Source organism: Poecilia reticulata, chromosome 5 (assembly GCF_904066995.2).
Source record: "Poecilia reticulata chromosome 5, P_reticulata-male-v2, whole genome shotgun sequence".
NCBI classification, from domain to species: Eukaryota; Metazoa; Chordata; class Actinopteri; order Cyprinodontiformes; family Poeciliidae; genus Poecilia; species Poecilia reticulata.
The window spans coordinates 15246866-15271650 of NC_088834.1; the positions used below are offsets into that span (position 1 = coordinate 15246866).

Consider the following 24785-nt stretch of genomic DNA (forward strand, 5'->3'; position numbering starts at 1 on the left):
CAAACGAATAGCTGAGGCCTGAGTGCATTGCTGAGGAGATGGCTATATTTGTGTTTCTTCCAAATAAGCGCAGCCAGGAGGCATATGAGATCAAGTATCACATTTTTATTGAATATATTGAGCTATTTTGTCAGGTGTGAAGTCCTCAGCATTTAGCTTCTAATGCCCTCGACCCTTCTTTGCCATTTCAGTGTCATCTTACAGAGGGGAAAGAATGCAAACGATCACCCATAGTATAACATGATCCCCTCCTTGTCTGGCACAGGGAACAAACACTTGTCTTAAGGGAAGGTCAAGCCACATGCCTGGCCTTGTCTTCAGATCATCTGTGTGACCATGTAAAGAAAGGGTTTAAAAATACATCCACACCCACGAGACAACATGTCTTGAGAAACAAATCTAAATCACCTGTTGCCCCAAAGACTCCAGATTGGACATTGCATTTTACTGCCTCTCAAATATACCCAGAGCCTCCTGAGGAGCCAGCAGCTGCGTCAGGAGCAGCACAAGAATAGGTGCCGCTCTGTGGTCAGTAACTTCAAAAATGTCCGAGCCGTCCTTGAACAGGTGAAGGACGAAGGAGCTTTGTAGTTTGTGATCTTTGCCTTTTTGAAGCACTGAGTTACAATCCTCTCCACTGATTGATAAGTGTAACGATGTAAAAATATGTACAAGAGTTACAAAAGAGACAAAGATGAAGATTTTAATAAAAAATGTAGTTTGGTGTTAAAAAAAAGTTTTGTTAATGTCTTTCCCTTCTCCATTTCACACATTAACCAGCTATATAAATAGTGCTAATTACTATTCCCTTCTTTTTAATGTTTTTGTCTTGTTTTAGAAATTTGCCCATCATCTTTAAAAGAAAGTACACCATCCTTTTTATTATATATTTATATTTCAAATGTCTTTATTGAAAGCACACTGGAACCAAAGTGAAAATATTTGTGTCTGTGCACAAACTTTGTGAATAAAGTTGATTCTGATTGCAATTCAATAACCAAAATTGATCAAAAGTACTCTGCTCTTTACCAGGTTTTTAAAATAACATAAAATATAACGAGCTTAATTCAGTCATTAAAATAAAATCAAAATAAAGAAGATATGTGAAAAACTAAGTATATCTTTGCTGCTGACATTGGCTTTTACAGTGAAAGTAGCAACCAGAAACAGTAATTCCTCTTTTACACAGTAAAATTTATCTTTCTACGCTGAGTTATTAAAAAGTAGGAAACATTTTAGAGAAATGACAATTGCCTCAGGATATTTAACCAAAGAACACACCTTCAAGTAAAGAGTTACATCTCAGACTTGGTCTCAGTTAGTAGGGTGAGTTTTAAAGTTTAATGACAATAATTAAGGTCCAACTTTATTGTTGAAGGTTTTGAAGATTTACTATAATAACGTTTCTTCTCACCATGAAGAATATGGAAACCTGGCTTATGTGTTTTGCAAAGTTGCACCTGAATGAATCACAAAAGCTGTAGAACAATGCAAGATGTGTCACTACAATGCACGGCACCATCTTTGAAAAAATCCACAAGGTTGCAGCTAAGCACATAGACCACATGCCATCTATCAAGCACGGTAGTGGAGGAGTGATGATTGTAACTGGTTTTGCAGTTCCAAGATTTAGTTACCTTGGTGTCATTGGTTCAGTGATGCACTTCTAAGTTTGCCAAGTGCAAACAAAACCACGCATTGCAGCAATGAAAATCATAATTATTTATTATAATGTTTCTACATCTATTAAATCAGGGTGGAATCTATTATTGGCTTTGCAAACAGGATGTCAAACTTAAATAGGTTTTTTTTTTGGTTCTCAGTGGTTTTCTTAAGAAAGGTTTGATTTTTTTTAAAAACAGCAGGAAAAACCTGCTCAAGTAAGAATCCTCTTGCTGTTAAATATTACAGTGGTAAACGATTCAGTTGTGATTTATTTTTCTTTATATCCTAACAATAAATGAAATGCACCCTTCACATGTTTCTGGTTAACGGGTGCAATTATAATCTGCCCCAATAATGACAGAAAGTTGGTTTATAAGCATTTTTTTATGACATAATTTTTAAAAATATGCTTCTGATGCTGGATTTTTGAAAGGTAACTTAGAGAAAATGCAGAAAAAAAACTTTTCTCTTAGTAAAATGCTTAAATTGTGAATTTCAATAAAGTTGATGTAGAATAGTGGGCGAGGTTTGGAGATCAGGTGACTGTAGCTGACCAACCAGAACAAGCGAAGCTCCGTCTTACCCATCAATTATATTTTTGTGTATCTGCAATCAATCAGCACATCAGTTCAATCTCAACTTTATTTCCATTGTACAATAAGAAATAGTCAAAATTACTGCAGTATATTATGACTACAATTCAAACAATGACTCAATTATAGACATTTTATGAAACAGTAAAAGTTATAAAACATGACTGACGTAATATAAATGCTTCTTGTCATTTAGCTCAAGTTTGGCCTTTTTCTTAAATTACTGATGAAAATACTTGATATTTATGAAAACATTTCTCTTTAGCAGGATGAGCTGTTAAATTATATTTTCAAGTTAAAAGTAAGATTGTAAGTTTTGTCCTGTGAGAATTTTCATCATTTTAATTAGCATTTGTTGTTTGTGTTTGTTTTTTCACATAAAATGTACAAGATGAACACATTGTTCCCTGGAAAAGGGCTAAAAAGATATTTTAGTCATGGTCTCAATAATTTACATCATGGAAACTATTTTTTTGTGTAGAGTTTTGAAAGTCTTTGCAACTTTTGACTGATGAAAAGTTGAACAATAACTCCACCATGGTTGCTGTCCTAATGAAGCAAAAACATACATTTTGTGTTACATTGTGACATAAATAAAACGTTTAGATAGTCACACATCGCCTCTAAGCGTAATCTTATCCCACTGCCTTTGTTATACAGTACAGCCTTTGCCAAGTCACCAAATGCTGGTTTCAATGACATAATTAAAGGCTTTAGCAGGTTATTCTGCAATGTTAGAGGAATGGAGAAACTTTGTGATTTTAAAACTTATTAATTTAATCAGACCGTTAGTTAATAACAATTTACTGGTTTTTATTGTTCCAATTATATAATAGATTTTTGTGCAAAGACTATTTGAAATAGATTCTAGTTAATGCCACTTTTGTGTGTTTGGCATTCCATCCACTCCATGTATTCTTAGAAGAAATTACATTGGATGGCTATAAATAAAAATATTGTTCCACTTCCTATTGTCCTTCATCCCTGCACAAATTCAATTAAGTTCAGGATATCATGAAGCGTGGATCTCGGCCTTTGTTTCTCACTATCAAGAGGTATCATCGTTTCCACAAGTTCTTAGATTAGCAACTGTTAGGCCCAACTCTGCTCCTTTGTCACAGGAAAGACTTGCAAGGCTTCTGCCGCAGAATATCAGTGACACATGAGAGCTTCTCCACAGCTGAATGCTGATCTTCTGCAGTGTCGGGATGCATTAAGGAGATTATACTATAGACCAAAACAATGACAGAATTGCTCAAATTAAAATAATCTGAAAGAATGCACAAGTTTGACCAAAGCTTTTTTGTGTGAGTGTGGTTTAAGAATCAGCTTCCAGTGAAGCAGTTTCTGTCACTGTACTGGTAGCTCTAAGATAGTTCAAAGCAGGACAAATGCCTCTTTTCATCATTTACTGACGCTAATATGATATCTCATGTAAAACCATAAATTACATTTGACAGTATGTTAGAAGTTGATAACAGAAAACAAATAACCAACTTAATTTATCTGGTACAAACACATCAAATATCATTTATAAAAATAAAAAAAAAACACATTCTTTTGTTTGATATAAGTCTTAGTTGCATTTTAAAATCTTGCCATTGGCATCAGATGTTTTTTGACGTTAAAGCACCAGGAGTCCAAGCTGTGGTCAACTGCTGTGTTGGTCTGTGGAGAGAAAAAAAACAACAGACAAAGCCAAGCTGGAGACATAAAAATACTCAATCAGGGGACAAATCAACATGACCAAATAGAGAAGGTGATTTGTGCTGAGTGAACACTGATCTGCCTATATAAGAAGGAAGGCAGGGACGCCTCCAAGGACTGTCAGGCAACCAGACAAGGTGAGTGAGTTACAGGCTTTTATTAGCAGGAGGAGAGCCAACAGCTTAAAGAACAATGCAGGGTATGGGCATATACTGCCAGGGTGTTTGCCAGCAATTTACTCTAGATTAGTGTCTTTGCAACAGGAAGATTTGTAAACAGTCTGCTGAGTGAAATATTTCTTTCTTCAGAACCCCTCAAAGAGCACCTACAGCTGTTCTTCTGGGCTGAGAGGAGAAGGTAAACTATTCCTGGTATCACAGCTCTACATTGTGAGAGGATTGTTTTTAGATATTATTCCTGTTGTGATTCTTTGGTCACTAACTCACCCTGCATCTTTATGGTGTTTCAAGTATTTAACTTGTACAACATTCATCTCATTCAGTAGATGTGTGGCATGACTTTGGATAACTTGGTATTTGTCTCTTTGAATGGCAAACTCAAACTCTATATTAATGCATTAAGCATCTGTGCTTTGCTTTTTTAACACCTGAAACTTTAAATATATTAATTCTACTTACATTTTTCAATAATTTAGTGAATTAGTCTTTTCTACTAATTTATGTTAATTCCTTTAGTTTCCAGAGTTCACAATGGATATGCACAGGGAATGAAATTTAGAGTTCATTTAAGTGCTGCAATGAGTCTGAGCAACAGTAACTCCTAACAGAAATCCTACACTGGCAGAGTGTGGGTAATGAAATCACTTACGATTATGTATGCTATTAAACGCTGGCATACCTTGTTTTAATTAGCAAAATGTGTCTGTTTTGCTTGAAAAAGCTTAGAATTACTTATTTGTTCATGTAATAGGATCTCTGTGATACCGGTCAAGCTCCAGTTGTTTTCTTCTTGAATTTTTGTCACATATTAATTGAAGTATTTGACTGCATCTCGATCTCCCAGTAAACTGTCATCATGAGTGGGGACGCGGAAATGGAGTGTTTTGGCCCTGCGGCCGTATTCCTCCGCAAGCCAGAAAAAGAGCGAATTGAAGCCCAGAATGCTCCCTTTGATGCTAAAACAGCTTACTATGTGACCGAGCCCAGCGAGATGTACCTGAAGGGGAAACTCGTCAAGAAGGAGGGCGGCAAAGCCACTGTGGAGACTTTCTGTGGGAAGGTGGGTATCACGCTTTCCATTTCTAAATAGTAATAGTTGCAGATATTTTCTTACACTGCGCATATGCAGTCAGGTTGACAACAATCTTAAGAATCTTAAATGATTTTGATTTTACTGCTCTTGTTTCTCTTGATAAACCCTCTGTTGAACAGCTGACATTTTAGTTGCATTCTCCAGAATAAGTTGTGAGAATCCCATTCATTCTCTGCCTCTAACACTTTTCTGTCTACATCAGAGTATCACCGTGAAGGAAGATGAAATCTTCCCCATGAACCCTCCAAAGTACGACAAGATTGAGGACATGGCCATGATGACCCACCTCAATGAGCCAACTGTGCTGTATAACCTCAAAGAGCGATATGCAGCATGGATGATCTACGTAAGTTTTCCTAAGTATATGTAGAAGAACCAGACGATGATTTCAAGAAAACATGCATCATGAATGATCCTCTGTGACCCTGCAGACCTACTCCGGGTTGTTCTGCGTCACTGTGAACCCCTACAAGTGGCTGCCAGTGTACGATGCAATGGTTGTTGCAGGATACAGAGGAAAGAAGAGAATTGAGGCTCCTCCCCACATCTTCTCCATCTCTGATAACGCCTATCAGTTCATGCTCCAAGGTACCACACTTTGTATAATCAATACTTAAATACAACCGTTTCACCTCAAACATCCACATCTGACATTTGTGCATCATTTTCCATCTTACAGACAGAGAAAATCAGTCTATCTTGATCACGTAAGTGTCAAGTATTTTGAGGTATTTTCATCATTAATTGCATCACTATTTTTCTAATTAAAATGTGTATGGGCGACTGGCTGTGTGGGTAGAGTAGTCGCCTTGCGATCAGAACGTTGTAAGTTCAATTCCAGCTTCCTCCTGCCATGTGTCGATGTGCCCCTGGGCAAGGCACTTAACCTCAAATTGCCTACCGATCTGCTTATAGGTGTATAAATGTGTGAGCGTTTGTGAGTGCCAATGGGTGAATGTGGTTCCACTGTAAAGCGCTTTGAGTGGTCATAATGACTGGAAAAGCGCTATATAAGTTACATCCATTTACCATTTATCTTCAAACCAGTGGAGAATCTGGTGCAGGAAAGACTGTGAACACCAAACGTGTCATCCAGTACTTTGCGACAATCGCAGTAGCTGGTGGAAAGAAATCTGAGCCAGTTCCTGGAAAAATGCAGGTCAGTGAAATTGCAAAACAATAAATGATACAAACACACAAACAAAGAGCTGTTCAACTAATGAGATGAATGTCGCCTCCAGGGGTCACTGGAAGATCAGATCATTGCAGCCAACCCACTGTTGGAGGCTTATGGAAATGCCAAGACTGTGAGGAATGACAACTCTTCCCGTTTTGTGAGTTCAACTTGAAATTGTCTCGTTATTTTGGTGACAGCAATCAGTGTCAGCGTTTTAAATAAAACACTTTCCTGTTTCCACACAGGGAAAATTCATCAGAATCCACTTTGGGTCAACTGGAAAGCTGGCTTCAGCTGATATTGAAACATGTAAAACTTTCTATTTAAGTCTTTTTACACTTTTTATTTATACTTAAAAATAGATTTTTTAAAATTGATAATGTGAATCCACACAGATCTGCTGGAGAAATCTCGAGTGACATTCCAGCTGTCTGCTGAGAGGAGCTACCACATCTTCTATCAGCTCACAACGGGCCACAAACCCGAGCTAATAGGTTAGAAACAAATGAATACTGCAGCTATTCCACAAGTTAACAATATCTTACCACAAGCTATTTACAGTATATAGAATAAGTTTCATAATTGATATATTGATATTAACGGAGATTTACTTTGTGTTTTTAGAGGCTCTCCTGATTACTACTAATCCCTATGACTATCCCATGATCAGTCAGGGTGAAATTACTGTCAAAAGCATCAATGACATTGAAGAATTCATTGCTACTGATGTAAGAAATATTCAATTTAAAATCTTCTTTAAATACATATATTTTTAAAAAGTCCCTTAGAACATTTTGAAATACTTTATAAACTGATAAATGAATTTTTGTGTATAAAACACAGACTGCCATCGACATCCTGGGTTTCACTGCAGAAGAGAAAGCTAACATTTACAAGCTAACAGGAGCTGTGATGCATCATGGAAACATGAAGTTCAAGCAGAAGCAGCGGGAAGAGCAGGCTGAACCTGATGGCACTGAGGGTATAAAACAAACAATAAAGTTTCAATGTCTTCCAGATTTCGTTTCGAAGAATGGCTGAGAATTTGTTTTTCTTTCAGTGGCCGATAAAATCGCCTACCTCATGGGTCTGAACTCTGCTGATTTGCTCAAAGCTTTGTGTTACCCCCGAGTGAAGGTCGGGAATGAGTTTGTGACCAAAGGTCAAACTGTTCCCCAGGTGATCAATTCAGACGATCTACAAATAATGATTGCCAAAGTTTGATAAGTTTACTTTATCCTGGATATGTTCATTTCAAGTCAACACCTAAGTTAATGTGATGTATATTATGTCTAAATTCAGGTCAACAATGCAGTGAGTGCTCTCTGCAAGTCTGTCTATGAGAAGATGTTCTTGTGGATGGTCGTCAGAATCAACGAGATGTTGGACACCAAGCAGCCAAGGAACTACTTCATCGGTGTCTTGGACATCGCTGGTTTTGAAATCTTTGATGTCAGTAATATTGGGATTAACCTTTAAATCAGTGAACCAGCATGGTAAACATCTAAAAGAGTCTGTCTTCCAACAGTTCAACAGCTTGGAACAGCTGTGCATCAACTTCACCAATGAAAAACTGCAACAGTTCTTCAACCATCACATGTTCGTCCTGGAGCAAGAAGAGTACAAGAAGGAGGGAATTGAATGGGAGTTCATTGACTTTGGCATGGACTTGGCTGCGTGCATTGAGCTCATTGAGAAGGTCAGCAACAAGCTCAGACACATACTGACCAACACAGGGAATCATTCAGATACCTTTACATTGCTTGACTGTGGTTATTTTATTTGCCATCTTGACAGCCAATGGGCATCTTCTCCATCCTTGAAGAGGAGTGTATTGTTCCCAAGGCAACAGACATGACCTTCAAGAGCAAACTGTATGACCAACATGTGGGAAAAAGTGCTCCCTTCCAGAAACCAAAACCGGCCAAAGGCAAAGCTGAGGCTCATTTCTCTCTGGTGCACTATGCTGGCACTGTGGACTACAATGTTGTTGGCTGGCTGGAAAAGAACAAGGATCCTCTGAATGACACTGTAGTCCAGCTTTACCAGAAGTCCTCTTGCAAGCTTCTGGCTTTGCTATATGCATCCCATGCCTCAGCAGAAGGTATACATTCTTTGTTTTCATGTGCATTACAGTCACATTTCTCAAGATGTGGTGAAATACAAAAAGTTTTGCTGCTATTGTATTTTTTTATTGACAGGAGAGGGTGGTGGCAAGAAAGCTGGTAAGAAGAAGGGAGGTTCCTTCCAGACGGTGTCAGCATTGTTCAGGGTGAGATTTAGGATTGTCTCTTTTTGCATTTTTGTTTATTGTGTTTAGTTAACTGAAGCCTGTTATTCCTCTTTAGGAAAATCTGGGCAAGCTGATGACCAATCTGAGGAGCACACATCCACATTTTGTGCGCTGCTTGATTCCCAATGAGTCTAAGACTCCAGGTATGTCAGTGTTTAATATATTCTGTGAGCTATACTTGTATTGTTTTTAGAAAAGTGATTTTATTCAATCTTTGTGACACAGGTCTGATGGAGAATTTCTTAGTCATCCACCAGCTGAGGTGTAACGGCGTGCTGGAGGGTATCAGGATCTGCAGGAAAGGTTTCCCCAGCAGGATTCTCTATGGTGACTTCAAGCAGAGGTGCATGAATTGTTACTTTTACAGATTCTGAAAGTGTTTAACTTAAAAGGAATTTCTCATTATTTTACCATGTTTTCCTTTTCAGATTTGTTCAGGTCCAGGATGCTTTGTCATTTCCAGAGTGATGAAGCGATATGATGATAGGTGCCTAGGTGGATGATGGTTTTTGAAGTTGGTTTACTGACTGGATGTGTGCAATTTTTGCTTTTAGATACAAAGTGTTGAATGCCAGTGTCATCCCTGAGGGACAGTTCATTGACAACAAGAAGGCCTCTGAGAAACTTTTGGGCTCTATTGATGTTGACCATTCTCAGTACAAGTTTGGGCACACCAAGGTAAAGTTATCAATGCTTTTAAAGACACTACGTTATAACTCTAAAATTCCTAAAGATATTTTTGGTGTTCAGGTGTTCTTTAAGGCTGGACTACTGGGAGTTCTGGAGGAGATGCGAGATGAAAAGCTGGCAGAGCTGGTCACAATGACTCAGGCTGTCTGCAGAGGATTCCTCATGAGGCGCGAATTTGTCAAGATGATGGAGAGGCGGTAATTATCTATTTCTTTGCAGAGAATTTCAAGATTTTTAAAAGGCCTAATTCAAGACTTGAGCTAAATCTCAGTTTTATTTCTTCAGAGACGCCATTTTCACCATCCAGTACAACATCCGCGCATTCATGAACGTCAAGACTTGGCCATGGATGAAGCTGTACTTCAAGATCAAACCTCTGCTGAAGAGTGCAGAGACGGAGAAGGAGATGGCCCAAATGAAAGAAGACTTTACCAAGACCAAAGAGGATCTGGTAAAGGCTTTGGCTAAGAAGAAAGAACTGGAGGAGAAGATGGTTTCTCTCCTTCAGGAGAAGAATGATTTATTATTACAAGTACAGTCTGTAAGTGTCATTATTTCCCTAGATTTGCCTAATAATTATCACGTATTAATCCACTGATTTGATTAACTAAAGGACTCCTTTTGGCTTTTAGGAAGGTGAAAGCCTGACTGATGCAGAGGAAAGGTGTGAGGGGCTCATCAAAGCAAAAATCCAGCTTGAAGCCAAACTCAAAGAGACCAACGAGAGACTGGAGGATGAGGAAGAGATCAATGCTGAGCTGACAGCAAAGAAGAGAAAACTCGAGGACGAATGCTCTGAGTTGAAGAAGGACATCGATGACCTGGAGCTGACTCTGGCCAAAGTGGAAAAAGAGAAACATGCCACTGAAAACAAGGTGAGACTGTGGTCTTTATTAAGGTGTTAATCTTTCCTATGGACATTTAAGCAGTCGAGGTCATTATTGTTTATTTAACACTTTCCAGGTCAAAAACCTCACAGAGGAAATGGCTTCTCAAGATGAGACCATTGCTAAGCTGTCAAAGGAGAAAAAAGCCCTCCAGGAGGCCCATCAGCAGACCCTGGATGACCTGCAGGCAGAGGAAGACAAAGTCAACACTCTGACCAAAGCCAAGACAAAACTGGAGCAGCAAGTGGACGATGTAAGTGTTAAAGGTGTCTTCGACAACCAATCTAGTACTATGAAAAATATGTCATGTAAAAAAGAAAACTATCCAATCATCAGCTTGAAGGCTCTCTAGAGCAAGAAAAGAAACTCCGCATGGATCTTGAGCGAGCTAAAAGGAAGCTGGAAGGAGATCTCAAATTGGCCCAGGAGTCCATAATGGATCTGGAGAATGACAAGCAGCAGTCTGAAGAGAAGATTAAGAAGTAAGAATTTACAGGAAAAAAAAACCCATTCATAAACATTCTACTGAGACAATATCTAAAATGTCTTCCCCACCTGCAGGAAGGACTTTGAGATAAGCCAACTCCTGAACAAGATTGAGGACGAGCAATCACTTGGAGTCCAGTTACAGAAAAAGATAAAGGAGCTGCAGGTGTGACTTGATACTTGAGAGATCATTTGAATATCCTTCAAATTTGTTTTTCTCATAACCTTGTTTGCTCTAGGCTCGTATTGAGGAGCTAGAAGAGGAGATTGAGGCTGAGCGAGCTGCTCGGGCCAAAGTGGAGAAGCAGAGGGCCGATCTCTCCAGGGAACTTGAGGAGATCAGCGAGAGGCTTGAGGAAGCTGGAGGAGCCACTGCAGCTCAGATTGAGATGAACAAGAAGCGTGAGGCTGAGTTTCAGAAACTGCGTCGTGACCTTGAAGAGGCCACCCTGCAGCATGAGGCCACAGCCGCATCTCTCCGTAAGAAGCAGGCCGACAGCGTGGCGGAGCTGGGAGAGCAGATCGATAACCTCCAGAGAGTCAAACAGAAGCTGGAGAAAGAGAAAAGTGAATACAAGATGGAGATCGATGACCTCTCAAGCAACATGGAGTCCATTGCAAAAGCAAAGGTGAGGATTCTGGACATTTCCATGGAAACAATCACATCCTAACCAATTTGGTTTAACCAAAGCAGCTTCCTTTCATTAGGGAAACCTGGAGAAGATGTGCAGAACCTTGGAGGATCAGCTGAGTGAACTCAAAGCCAAGAATGACGAGAATGTTCGTCAACTGAATGATATTAGTGCACAAAGAGCTCGACTCCAAACTGAAAATGGTATGAACCTTAGTTTGGTTTAAATTCAGACTGTAAACCTTCAAGTTTATGCCTTTCGGTCGTACAATCTCATTTGTATACATTTTAAAAAAATCTTTTCCTAACCTGGAAATTTTGCTCTCGTAATTTTCAGAGATGTCAAACAACATATATTTTACTTTTAAATAGCTTCTTGCATCTCTGTAGTTTCTCTGACTTAAACATCTCACTTTTACACAAGTGTGATGTGGTAACTAATTTTCTGTCTTGTGCTGATTAATTTTCTTAAACAGGGGAAATTGCTCGTCAGCTGGACGAGAAAGAAGCTCTTGTGTCCCAGCTGACCAGAGGCAAACAAGCGTACACACAGCAGATTGAAGAGCTGAAAAGACATATAGAGGAGGAAGTCAAGGTAACAATTACTGTACTGAGAAAAAAGCTGGACAAAAATATTTTAAATTGACATGAGATGAGTAGTATTATGTAATAATCCTGTTCCTTTTTGGATGACAGGCCAAGAATGCTCTGGCTCATGCGGTCCAGTCGTCTCGTCATGACTGTGATCTGCTCAGAGAGCAGTATGAAGAGGAGCAGGAGGCCAAAGCCGAATTGCAGCGCGCTATGTCCAAGGCTAACAGCGAGGTGGCTCAGTGGAGAACCAAGTACGAGACTGATGCCATTCAGCGCACTGAGGAGCTGGAAGAGGCCAAGTAAGTCTAACTTTTACTCTTATGGTGATGATTTGAAATTACGAAGGTTTCAGGTTTTTTAAATCAAACATACTCTCTGCAGGAAGAAGCTCGCCCAGCGTCTTCAGGATGCAGAGGAGTCCATTGAGGCTGTGAATGCAAAATGCGCCTCTCTGGAAAAGACCAAGCAGAGGCTGCAGGGTGAGGTGGAGGACCTGATGATCGACGTGGAGAGAGCTAATGCTCTGGCTGCAAATCTTGACAAGAAGCAGAGGAACTTTGACAAGGTACAAAATCTTTTGCTTCATCAAGAATAAGTGATGCAAAAAAGAAGGAAGAAAAACATAGTTTATCGTACCATCAGCTCCTTGCAGAGTGGAAGCAGAAGTATGAGGAGAGCCAGGCTGAGCTGGAGGGAGCTCAGAAAGAGGCTCGTTCGATGAGTACTGAGCTGTTCAAAATGAAAAACTCTTATGAAGAAGCTCTGGACCATCTGGAGACTCTGAAGAGGGAGAACAAGAACCTGCAACGTAAAACAAATGACTGATTTTCCACAATACAAGATTTCCTTTAGCTTGCTAAACATTAAGTTTTGTCTCTGATTTAACAGAGGAGATCTCAGACTTGACTGAACAACTTGGTGAGACAGGGAAGACAATCCATGAGCTGGAAAAAGGAAAGAAGACTGTGGAAAGTGAGAAGTCTGAAATCCAGACAGCTTTAGAGGAGGCAGAGGTAAAATAATTTTTTTCTTTAAATTGTTAGTTATGTTTCGTCTACTTCATTTCTCTTTAAGTAGAGAAAAATCGTCAACTCAAGACCATACTTTTTAGTATTAAAACATATGTATCTGAATACTTTTCTGTTGGCATTAAAAGCTGTTTCATAAATCTACAGGCCACCCTGGAGCATGAGGAATCCAAGATTCTCCGCGTCCAGCTGGAGCTTACCCAAGTCAAGAGTGAAATTGACAGAAAACTTGCAGAAAAGGATGAAGAGATCGAGCAGATCAAGAGGAACAGCCAGAGGGTGATGGAGTCCATGCAGAGTACTCTGGATGCTGAGGTCAGGAGCAGGAACGACGCCCTGAGAATCAAGAAGAAGATGGAGGGAGACCTCAATGAGATGGAGATACAGCTGAGCCACGCCAACCGGCAGGCGGCAGAAGCCCAGAAGCAGCTGAGAAACGTTCAGGGACAGCTTAAGGTACAGCCAGTTGGAAAGTTATGATACAGAACCCACTATTACAAGTGTTTAAAACTTTTCTTAATATCTAACGTTTTTAATTCAGGATGCACAGCTTCATCTTGACGAAGCCCTCAGAGGCCAGGAAGATATGAAAGAACAGGTTGCGATGGTGGAGCGCAGGAACAACTTGATGATGGCTGAGATTGAGGAGCTCAGAGCTGCTCTGGAGCAAACGGAGAGAAGCCGCAAAGTGGCTGAACAGGAGCTGGTGGATGCTAGTGAGCGTGTTGCACTGCTGCACTCTCAGGTATTTATCTAAAAACTGCAGATACTACTTCAGTAAATCAGTCCTTAATATTTATTTGTCATGTGTTTTATTACAGAATACCAGCCTCATTAATACCAAGAAGAAGCTGGAGTCTGACTTTGTACAAATCCAAGGTGAGGTGGAGGATTCTGTTCAGGAGGCAAGAAATGCTGAAGAGAAGGCCAAGAAGGCCATCACTGATGTAAGTGATCTTAATTCTTGTCTGTGCAAAAGCTGTCTGTCTATAAAGAGAAACTCTTGAAGCTGAAAATAAACTAATTCCTGAAAAATCCAGGCTGCCATGATGGCAGAGGAGCTGAAGAAGGAGCAGGACACCAGTGCTCATTTGGAGAGGATGAAGAAGAACCTGGAGGTCACGGTGAAGGACCTGCAGCACCGTCTGGATGAAGCTGAAAATCTGGCCATGAAGGGAGGCAAGAAGCAGCTCCAGAAACTGGAAGCTAGGGTATTCCTTTGTTTTCTTGTTTTATTTTTTACCATAATTGTATTCCTATTTGTTATGCTGTTTGTTTTTTAACCCAATTCATATTCATATATCAGGTGCGTGAGCTTGAGGGGGAAGTTGAAAGCGAGCAGCGACGGGGAGTCGAGGCCATCAAAGGTGTTCGCAAATATGAAAGAAGAGTGAAGGAGCTCACCTATCAGGTTGGAAACTTTTCACATTTGATCATTTTACAGATTTTCCTTATGCATGCAGTGCAATAAATGTATCACTTACTACCTGCAGACGGAGGAGGACAAGAAGAATATTGTAAGGCTACAAGATCTGGTGGACAAACTGCAGCTGAAAGTGAAAGCATATAAGAGACAGGCTGAGGAAGCTGTAAGTCAAAGGCTCAGTTCACATACAGTATGGCATGCACCATTCAAAAATACATTTTTCAGTATTATTTTACGTCACACTGTTCGTTTAATTTGTTCTCAGGAGGAGCAGGCCAATGCTCACCTCACCAGGTACAGGAAGGTGCAGCATGAGATGGAGGAGGCTCAGGAGCGAGCCGACATCGCAGAGTCCCAGGTCAACAAGCTGAGGGCCAAGAGTCGGGAGATTGGAAAAGTAAGTAAAATTTACTATCATTGAGCAAAAACACTTTTGTCAACAGAAGCAATTACTGTTAGTTTCATTTTAAAAGGTTGTTGCAACTTTTCAATCAGAGTTTAAGTGTTATTCATTGTTTGTGTTATTCATTGTGTTTTTTAATGTACCTTTAGGCAAAAGAGTCTGAAGAATAAGCTGAAATCTTGATGGGAGAACAAATGAGAATCATAAAATATGATTTTTCATTGATATGCTCTCATTAAGTGTTCATCAATAAATAAATTAGTCAACACTTTTGTTGCCTCTGAATCTTCTTTGAACAAAAATGGTTAATGCCACCAGCTTAACACAGACACACATATCTATACAAATTGAGGACTTTCTATTAACTTCAAATCATTTTAGCAACTGCATTAATGCCTGGCACAGAAATTTTTACCAAAACTTAACCATTACTTGTCTATTCCTAACCTTAAACAACCCAAACTTAATTTATACCTTACCTCTAAAACTAACTAGTAGAGTTCAGTAGAACTGCAAAAAACAGAGGACAGGTCTTCACTTTCCACAAATGACCTAATTTTGTTGGTAAATGTTGTGGTGCAGTCCTCTATAAGTATTATAAACAAACACACACACACGCACACACACACGCACACACACAATCCTGCCCTTATGTGATTGTGAGTTCTATGCAAAAAGGCCCCCAAAACAAGGACCACCAAGTATTGTCAAGTTTTGTTCATAGTAAAAGCTTAAATTTAGTTCAGATAGGTTTATTTATTTATTTATTTATTTATTTATTTATTTATTTATTTATTTATTTATTTATGTGGCATTTAAACAGTGATCATCTGATACTTAGGGGTTCAACATGTGTCAAGAAAATATACCCCAAACCATTATATCACCAGCAGCAGCCGTACCTACTGATACAAGACCCAAACTCTGAACCCCACCAGTCTGAATGTCGCAACTGAAATTGAGAATCATCAGACCAGACATTTTCCCTGTCTTTTATTGTCTAAGTTTGGCATACAGATTAGAGCCTGTTTTCCTGACAGCTGCCTCCTCCCAACACGTTACTGAAAATAAGTCAGCATTTGTGACACTCTGTCTGCTGAGTTATGTGTTATGATGAAAGTTTCTTTTCACCAAACACGCATGAGGAATTCAGCAGTTTGTGAATCTTATTATGGATCTTTTCATTTCTCACTCAGACACAGTTAAACATGGTGTATTTCTTTTCCGCTAAATATAGAGAGACTCCCAAATAGCAGTTAAAAACTACAGTCACCTGTCTTCTATGTAGAGGACTTGATGAACTCTGTATCAAATTTACAAATGTAAAACATTTGCATTAACTAAAAAGTCTCTATTTGTTTATCCAACTATGCCTCTTCTTAATTTTATTCTGTTTTTAAAACTTTGCCACACAGAAACACAGGACTTAATGCACATAAATTGACTCTCTTTCAGTTTCACACACATATACTTCAAAAGGTAATTGATGTTAAAGACACATATTTTATGAGTAAATGTAAAACAAATATTTAAAGGTAAATTTAATTTGAAATTAGACAGATTAAGTGATAGAGAGATATTCATTTTACCAGGAAAGAAGTCTTCATCTCTCCTGAATTCTCCATCTGTTGTCTTTCTCAAGTGGGATGTGGTCTTTGTGTGGGTAGATGGGGTCAGCAGGATGTATTAAAATGACAATAAGATTCAACTTGCTTTGCCAAACACTGAGGCTCTGATATCATTGCTAAATAAGTTGGCTTATGCCTACTGAAGGTGTGTTAGGAAACACAATGCCTGATGGATGGAAAGTATAACTCATTCAAATACCACAACAGAAAGCAGACGGCTGCCAGGATGGGTGGTTTATGGAGCCTTCGAAGCCAAACATCCCATCCATTTCAAAGCTTTGAAGGTCGGTTGCCTATCGTCTTTCCTCCCTCTTGATACCCAAGATCAAGACAGTGAGAGCATATTCCCATTCTGACAATAAAAAATTGCATTTTTTGTTGGTCATCTGCTGTTAATTCAAAGTTTAATCTTCACAAGCTGGTGGTCTCTTTGTCAAAAAGAAAGGAAGTGCTGCTCAATAGAATGCACCAATAGGATAAGATCTGAAGAAAATCTTTTTCTTTCATTGAGTGAATAACAAACCATTATCTAACTTAGCACCAGGATGGTTTGCAGTGCTCACTTATTGCATGTACATACTGTGCACAGTTTAAATTAATTTGATCTTATCAAGTGCAGTCTACAGCTAATGTTATTAGATGCATTTTGCCTTGACTCTCAGTCAGTAAAAATAACAAGTATTTTACTGTAAATATTACAATGATAAGTTATCATAAACAAGACAACAGAACTTTAGTGTAACCAAAACCCATGACCTGGAATATTTTTCAAGGCAAGGACAAAAATAGCCATTAAACAATCCAGATGCTCTGCATTAAAAGCCCTTGTTGATAAACCTGAAGGCTTGAGTGTAGAATCTGCCTGAGGTTCATCCACTAACACACCATGAAGTAAATTTCCTGAGTGGGAAATATGCACGTACTCTGTGAATTATATAAGTTTAACATGTACATAATTTGCTCTTTCCTTATTATTAAAATTTTAACTCAAAGTTGTAAAACAACACAGACGGTGTAAAATAAAAATGTATTTGACAAACATAACATAAACCAAAAACAATTCACATAACCCTACACTTCAACCTGGGTGTATGTTCTTTTTACTATGCATAGACAGAATAATTTGTTTTATAAGGCTTTTTCTTTTGTTGTGCCTGTACTGTGACAGACCTAATGTGTGCAGGGGAAGTCGGCAGAAAGGTGAACGTAAAGGAAGCTATTTGCAAAGGGGCTAACAAAAATGACTGCGTGGTTTTAATTCTAGTTAAAATAATTTATACAAACCATTGTCTATATTCAGGGTCCTATTGTTGTTCAATGGAACATGTCTTACTTTATTCTGTAAAACTGTCTATTTCTTTCTTATTTTCCTGCTGGTTTTGAAAAATCACCTTTATTCAAAGTTATACAATATATATTGAATAGTTTTATCCCTTTCTGTTTTATTTTTTGCAGTACTTCTTAATTTTATCTATTTTTAGCATTGTGTACTCTCTACTAAGATATTTTAAATTCAAAATTTGTCTTGGAGAGACTCCCCAGAGGACTGAAATTAGCTCTTAAACCATACTTTTTTCATAACAAATACATCATAAGAACCCAGAGGATGGCTCACTTATGCCTGTTGGATGTATTGTGGAGTCCCTATTTTTATCTGGAAGACTTCTCTAGAGCCAGGAGACAAATGTGTACAATGTTAAGCTGGGAAGGAATGACTATGTGAAGGAGTTGTGAGGCTCAAGTGACATCTAATGCCCAGGATTAGCAAGCAAGAAATGCACGTGTTGAACAGGTTTTCACATGACATTCTTCTGGACTTGATTTATCAACAAGTTTCATCAGACAGAACATGTTGATGATGATAGTTACTAACTACAAAGGCATCAAATTGTTGAAAAATACAGCATCCAGGGAGGATCTGATGATTTTTCGTAGGATTGTGGGGTTTTGTTTTGTTTTTTAATATCTGACTCTTCTATTGATGCTTCTTACTGAAGTAAAAATAATTAACCAATGAAAAGTTATGGGTATGAATGTATATCTAATTTACTTTGAGTTGCAATGATGCATTTGTATTATTTTTCTTAGGTGGATTAATTATAAAACAAATGACTGGTAGACTTTATAATGTATTTAAAATAAACCACAGTAAATCTTAAATATCTCTTTTCTTGACCAATTCCGAATTCATTTCAACTTGTCAGCGTCCAGCATCGCCAATGGTCAGAGAGACAGCCAACCCCAATAAGTCCTTGCTTGAAATTCAGCACAATAAAATTGAACAGAAATGTGCTCACATGCTTACATCTGTCTCTTGTCAGATGTGACAGACTGACCTTTCTGGCCAAAATTAAAGGGAGGAGGTTGGTAGATGTTAAGATTAGGGTTTTAAGCCTGTAACCACCATATGAACTGCCAGGCATGGTGGTGGCAGCATAGTGTTGTGGAGCTGTTTTGTTGTACTGGTGCATTGGACAAAGCGAAAAGAATAATAAAGGAGGAGGAAAAGCTTCAAATGCTAAATGTTTCCTCAGAACAATGTTTCCAAGCAGAAATTAAAACTTGTTTAGAAATGGCGCAAGTAGGCCAACAAGCTGTTGAAAAATCCTGACCTTTCAGCTACACTGAAAAATTAACTTTTGTTAAAACCAAGTCTGTGGCAAGAAACAACCAGCTTAATGAAGTCGTCAAATATCCGGCAAGAGCAACGTCTGATCTTAATAAATACAAAAAAGGTGCAGTTCCTTGATAAGGAACTTTTAAACAAATAATTGTGAAACTATATATATATATAGATATATATGTAGATATCTCTATATCTATACATAGATATAGATATGACATATTTAAAAAAAATGTTCATCATAAATAGCCTGAAATTATTTATGACTTTAAAGGTCACTACGAGTGCAAACTGAAAAACTGACAAGTGGATTATGTATTCAGTTAACTTCTAACTGGGTAAAATAAAAAGTGTTAAACATTAATTGATCAATTTCGGATGGTATAATATATGACAATAAGATGAAGGTCTAATAAATAATCATTCGGGGCTGAAGTGAAAAATATCAACAGCATTTAATCACCAAAGATATAAACATTTAAACTTCTATTCCTTAATGAGACTGACAAAATCTTTACAAATTCATCCTTTATATTCTGCTGACTGTGTCACACTGTCTGTACAAAATGAGGTGGTGCTGGAGACTGGCACAAAGAGAGGAAATGTTCCAGAGTAAACAACGACATCAGCAAAATGAAAAGCAAAGTCACAGCAAAAACAGTCTTACTGTTTGTTTTCCAAAAACTCTGAGGACATAAACACACAGGGTAATTTAATATATATATCAATTTCGGCTCCCTGTGCCCTCAGAAACTTCAAATACATTCAGTTTCTATCTGTTATTAAAATGTTCAAAATAAATAAACATAAAATATTGCATGAAAAAAACAACACCGACGTTTTATTTCTCATTAACAAAGCAAGTAGGTGGATGTCCGAAAGTGTGCCTTTGTCTTATTTTCATATACAACTTATATGCATAATTAACATTCAGTGTTTCAAACAGAATTTAATTTCTTTTTTTTCTACATAAAAGAGATTTTCATTGGGCAGTATGTTGCTCATAACTTTAAACTTCTCTGTGCTTTCATTTGCTGCTAAAGACCTAAATCCCCAACATGCCGTCAGTCCCTGTAGGCTTCACTGAAGTCAAACTTTCAGTTTCATCTGCCGCCTCCTCTTCACGTGCAGTTTATCTAAAAAGGTGCAGCCGCAGACCTGCAGAGCTGGATGCAGACATGAATGTAAAATACTCATCAGTACCTATGTACACATATCTGTAAAGTGTCCAAAAATATCATGCAAGTAAATACAGGTCATTTAAAGTAAATCAATGCCTCAGTCAACATTGTGCTGCAGGCTACAAAGTCCCTTAAACTCACTTTCCCTTAAGTTACAGCAGACCCACAGAAGATCTTTGTTCTCCAAGCTCCCGTCATGCTCGGGTCCAGAAGAGGTGCAAAACAGTTTGTTTTGTTTAAGTAGATATTTGTTCATTTAATTCAGTCACTCCTAACTGATATGCAAACCTTTCCAGTAGGCGTCTAACATACAAACTGAGTGTGTGCTGATGGGATTAAGTAGAAATCTAGAGTCTATTCTTTAATTTAAGACGGAACCACAGTGTAGAAATCAATCAGAAAAAGAAGAACGGCAGCGAGGTTCTGTCCATCAGAGGATTTCAGGGGGTTTCTGCTGAGCGTCCTCTTGCTGTGCTCTTTCAGAACTGAGCTCCTTTTTAAAAATGTTCACGATGAGCATCTTTTAATATTCCTTGGGCCTTTTAAAGCTGGACTGCTCAAATTCTTCAGGGTGTCTTTCACGCTGAATGTCCACAGCTGAGATTAAATGCTGTAATCCAAAACGACGAGTGCAGCAAGGCACTGCAGGGTTGAACACCAGGCTGACAAAGAAAAACATTGGTTTACAAGTACTTTCTTGAAAAGTCTTTTAAAATACACCCCAGTTAAGCCAGCAGCCAGAAGAAAAAAAAACAAGTTTAAAAGACGAGAGAGCATGAATCACTGCAGGAGATTCATTCTGGATTTCACCATGTGTACTCTAATCTCTGATATGTAATAATTCCTCTCCACGTTGGGGGAATGTTTTTTAGATTCACCAGCAAAAAAAAAAAAATTGTATCTAAAATGTTATAACTTCTAGTGCAATAACTAGAGTGCAGGTTGACATGAACTCGATATAAATATTAAAATTATGTTTTTGTTTCATCAAAGAAAATCAAACCCACAGTTTTACTAACCTTTGCCTAAGTACTACCCAATTATGTTGGGTTTATTGGCTGTTGTTGCATTATTGGGTTTGTGAAGAGATGTGAAGCTGTGTCAAGAGTACTGTAGTATCCCCTCATACTGAGGTGGTTTGAGGATAAATGTTGTGACCAAGCACAAACCAAAAGCTTGTATTTGTATAAACTCAGTTCAGGATAAAATCTGACTCCTGACTGAAGTCTCTCTGAGGGTACACATAATAAAATGGAAAAGTTTTGCCACAGTTGGTCATGCCAAATAAAATCAAGATGTGGTTTCGACAAGCACATCATATTGACAACACTAAAGCTGTCTATAAGCTACATTCTCCATACAGAAGCATACACAAGTGCATAAATTCAAAATCGACAACATTTTGGCAATGCAGGTTACAAAAAGGTGTCTCAAATGCATAAAACATGTTGGTCACACACTGTCATTAATTTCATTAGTGAAACACATTGAGAATTATTCATTTTTAACATTGTATGAATGCAGAAAGTGGGGATAATACCATCATGTTTATTAATGTTGTCATTTATGCGGCTGCATTGATAGTTTATTAAAACAATCACCCATTGTTTGATTCTACTTCCTTGGACAACATCTAACTGGAAAGCTCATTAAAAACCCACTGAGCATCTGTAAAACATTTCCATAAATCCCATTGTTAACCTTATGACAAAGCAAAATGCAAAGGCATTTTTTACTGATATGTATCATGAAACATTTCATTTTTTTTCTCACTATATTGGCTTTTCCCATGTGTGTCAACTGTCAAACGTTGGGAGCAATAACTTTGGGTGGTCAAATCTGTCTCACTTTAAAGACATACAAGACGAAAATGTGCCCTGGAGACTAGGGGGGAGTCGTTGAGGGTCCTGTGATGTTCGACCCAGAAAACATTTCTCAAACCGTCTTAACAAACCTCAGAGTTGGAGTCAAAGACACTGCAGTGAATGTGCGGTTAAGGCTCAGATCTACCATCATGTAAAAACAGCTGCAGCTGCAGTAGCTGAGCTTCCTGTGCTGAAGAGAGACAACACTGACAAGGACTGAACATGCACACCGAAACGGGTACAAAGGAAACATGGTGTGTAGTTAGTTTCAAACCCATGGATGTGAAAACCGTGGTAGTAACAGCTTGGAATAATAATTGGGTAGAAAAGTGGGGGGTGCATCTTCATTAGCTTTAAATTCACGTAGACTTCCTAAAACTTTAGAGATAAGTTTATAGCAGCAGCTGATTTTCTCTCTTTTTTGATTGGATAATCCTTTCCTTAACACTTACTTTAATGGTTACAGTCATTTCCAGGAGTTCCAGCCTACATTAAGGGCATTTTACCATTTTATTCTGTAACTTGATTCAATCAGCAGCCACACAGTGGGGCAGATGTTGGTGCTGCTGTTTCACAGCAGGGTGACCTCGAGTTTAAATCCTGGAATCTGTTTCAAGTTTGCATGTCTCCTTCTGCATCCATGCATGCAGTTATACTGTCTTACTCCCACAGTTAAAGATGATGAATGTTTGGTTAATTTGCCAAACTAACTTGATCTTTGGTGTGATTTCAGGGTTCTGTCTTGTGCACTGACCACCAGAAACAGGCACCAGCCCCTGCAACCCTGCAAAAACCAAATGGTTAGACTGTGGCTGGATGGATGAACATAATGTATTTTTGGTCCTGTTCATACTGAACTTATTTTAAATAGTCATTCAAGATAAAATGAACATTGTATCTGTTTAGTTTTTCTTTTTTTTTCTTAAAGAAAATCTGCTTGCAGACTTTTATGTTTAATACTTTTTCACCAGTAAAAGTTCAGCAAACTTCCACAGCATGAAAGTAGGTTTCCAAATCAGATTTTCTTTGCTCAAATACATTTCAAAGCTTTACACACTGTTTTCCATGCATGTGACCAGTTATAGAGCTGATTTAGTATCGAAACTGACTGAATGCCAAAGGTGTCCTTTCTGGACAACACAAGCAACATATAAAACAACAACATATTTTTGTCTGAAGCGCACTCAGCACCTGACTCTTATATTTACACTTTACAGGCTTGAGGGATGATACAGTAAATGCCTCAAATCAGTTTCTGTACAAACAACTGTAAGACACAAATGCTGCAACGCTTTTAAAATACAGTACAAAGTTGGAATGCAGAAACTTCCCCAGTAACGGTACATTTCCATAATGTGATCTCAATGAACTGAGATCACCCTTTGTGATCTCAGTTCATTGAAAGCATATTAAAACAAGCAGTTTTATAATTCATTGTTATTCACTCCTCTTTAAGGTAAACCTTGACTGCCTCTGTGACCTTTTTTTTATTGTTAAATGTGAAAAACAGAGATAATATTCTAATATTCTCAACGAGGTTAAGCTGCATGCATTCGACACATTTCCCTCCAGGATTTTGCATTTGAGCCCTCAAAAAGCCAAGAAATGTATAAGCAATAAGGCAGGAAAAAATATCAGGGGCAGATACAGGGCTTTCCAATCAAAGCACAATACACTGTGACTAGTCAGCAAAAAAAAAAAAAAAAGAATTCATCACAGTTGCTGTTTGATCTGACCTTCCGTAGATCCGAGCCTAAATCCGAGGAGATGGAACATGTCAGAGTGTTTGGATGTGTGAGAGATGAAAGAGAGGCAGAATGAGCTGAATGAAGAGAAGGGTTCCTATAGAGGCCTGCAGTGAAGAACCTCGACCACACTCTGACGTGTTTTCCTGAGTGAAAGAAAGAGAAAAACATCAGAAGAAAATCCTCCTGAATGCGTTTTCATTTTACAAACAGAATAAACAAACAGTAAAATTTAGCTGATGTTTGCAAGCTTGCAAATCCTGTTTTTGATGCATATGCAGTAAAAAAAAAAAAAAGGATGAGTACTTTAAAACTAGGTAGCATACATTTCAGTTTTGGGTTTGAGTTAACTCACTTTTGCTGAATGGAGCTTTTTTTTTTTTGCCATATGCTGTTGTGCACATCTGAGAATGAACAGCAGAATAACTTGCATCTTCTGTCCTGATACAGCCGATTCAATGTTATGTTTCAGTTTAATAACATGCAAACATTTAGCAAACTTTTACCAGAAAATAAGCTTCATCAACTGTTTAAAAAATAATTTAAAAAAGATTAAAGAACTTTAGGCCTCTTAATCCAAGTGCCATAAGAATTATTGTGATTAAAATTTATTGAATAATGTAAAAGACTAATTTGTTGCACATACAGGAAGCAATTCCATGTCCTTCTCGGACCAAAAATAATAATAAAAAATTCTGCTTAATGTTCCGTTCTAAGGTGAGAACCCAAAGCACAAATATAACACTTCCTACTTACTAAGGCACTGTAGTCAAAGCAGGGGGTTGGACCTCTACGATATCGCGCATTGCTCAGCAGTTCACATGGATTTTCCTCCTGAACTTTTTGCACTGAGTTAAAGAAAGCCAACTGGAAACACATTTGAAAGTTCCA

The 24785-nt window shown here is 38.2% G+C and overlaps 2 protein-coding genes across 5 annotated transcripts in view; one reads left to right on the plus strand and one right to left on the minus strand.

Annotated features, from left to right (window-relative positions):
• Nucleotides 1-4054: 4054 nt before the first annotated feature.
• Nucleotides 4055-15120, plus strand: LOC103464626 (myosin heavy chain, fast skeletal muscle). The gene is made up of 41 exons (XM_081607112.1): nt 4055-4102; nt 4274-4322; nt 4989-5204; nt 5440-5583; nt 5669-5825; nt 5917-5944; nt 6285-6396; nt 6479-6571; nt 6660-6723; nt 6810-6908; nt 7039-7142; nt 7258-7396; nt 7475-7593; nt 7717-7866; nt 7943-8113; nt 8212-8518; nt 8616-8686; nt 8763-8850; nt 8933-9050; nt 9262-9385; nt 9458-9594; nt 9683-9938; nt 10030-10272; nt 10361-10537; nt 10621-10766; nt 10846-10936; nt 11010-11399; nt 11479-11605; nt 11878-11996; nt 12098-12294; nt 12377-12560; nt 12638-12803; nt 12884-13008; nt 13171-13479; nt 13565-13768; nt 13845-13970; nt 14064-14234; nt 14330-14434; nt 14517-14612; nt 14715-14846; nt 15002-15120. The coding sequence occupies exons 3-41, from the start codon at nt 5001-5003 to the stop codon at nt 15020-15022; spliced, it is 5814 nt and encodes a 1937-aa protein (XP_081463238.1). The 5' UTR covers nt 4055-4102; nt 4274-4322; nt 4989-5000; the 3' UTR covers nt 15023-15120.
• Nucleotides 15121-19534: 4414 nt separating this feature from the next.
• The window catches only part of LOC103464608 (aminoacylase-1A-like), a 55091-nt gene continuing 49840 nt past the window's right edge, over nt 19535-24785 (minus strand). For 3 of the 4 annotated variants that reach the window (XM_081607115.1, XM_017304813.2, XM_017304812.2), the window contains 2 exons: nt 24651-24733; nt 19535-24040 (listed from right to left, as the gene is read on the minus strand). In XM_081607115.1, coding sequence (XP_081463241.1) covers nt 23927-24040; nt 24651-24733 — 197 coding nt within the window. In that variant the 3' untranslated portion in view covers nt 19535-23926. The remainder of the gene's footprint in view (nt 24041-24650; nt 24734-24785) is intronic. The other variant, XM_081607114.1, reaches the window with a different exon arrangement.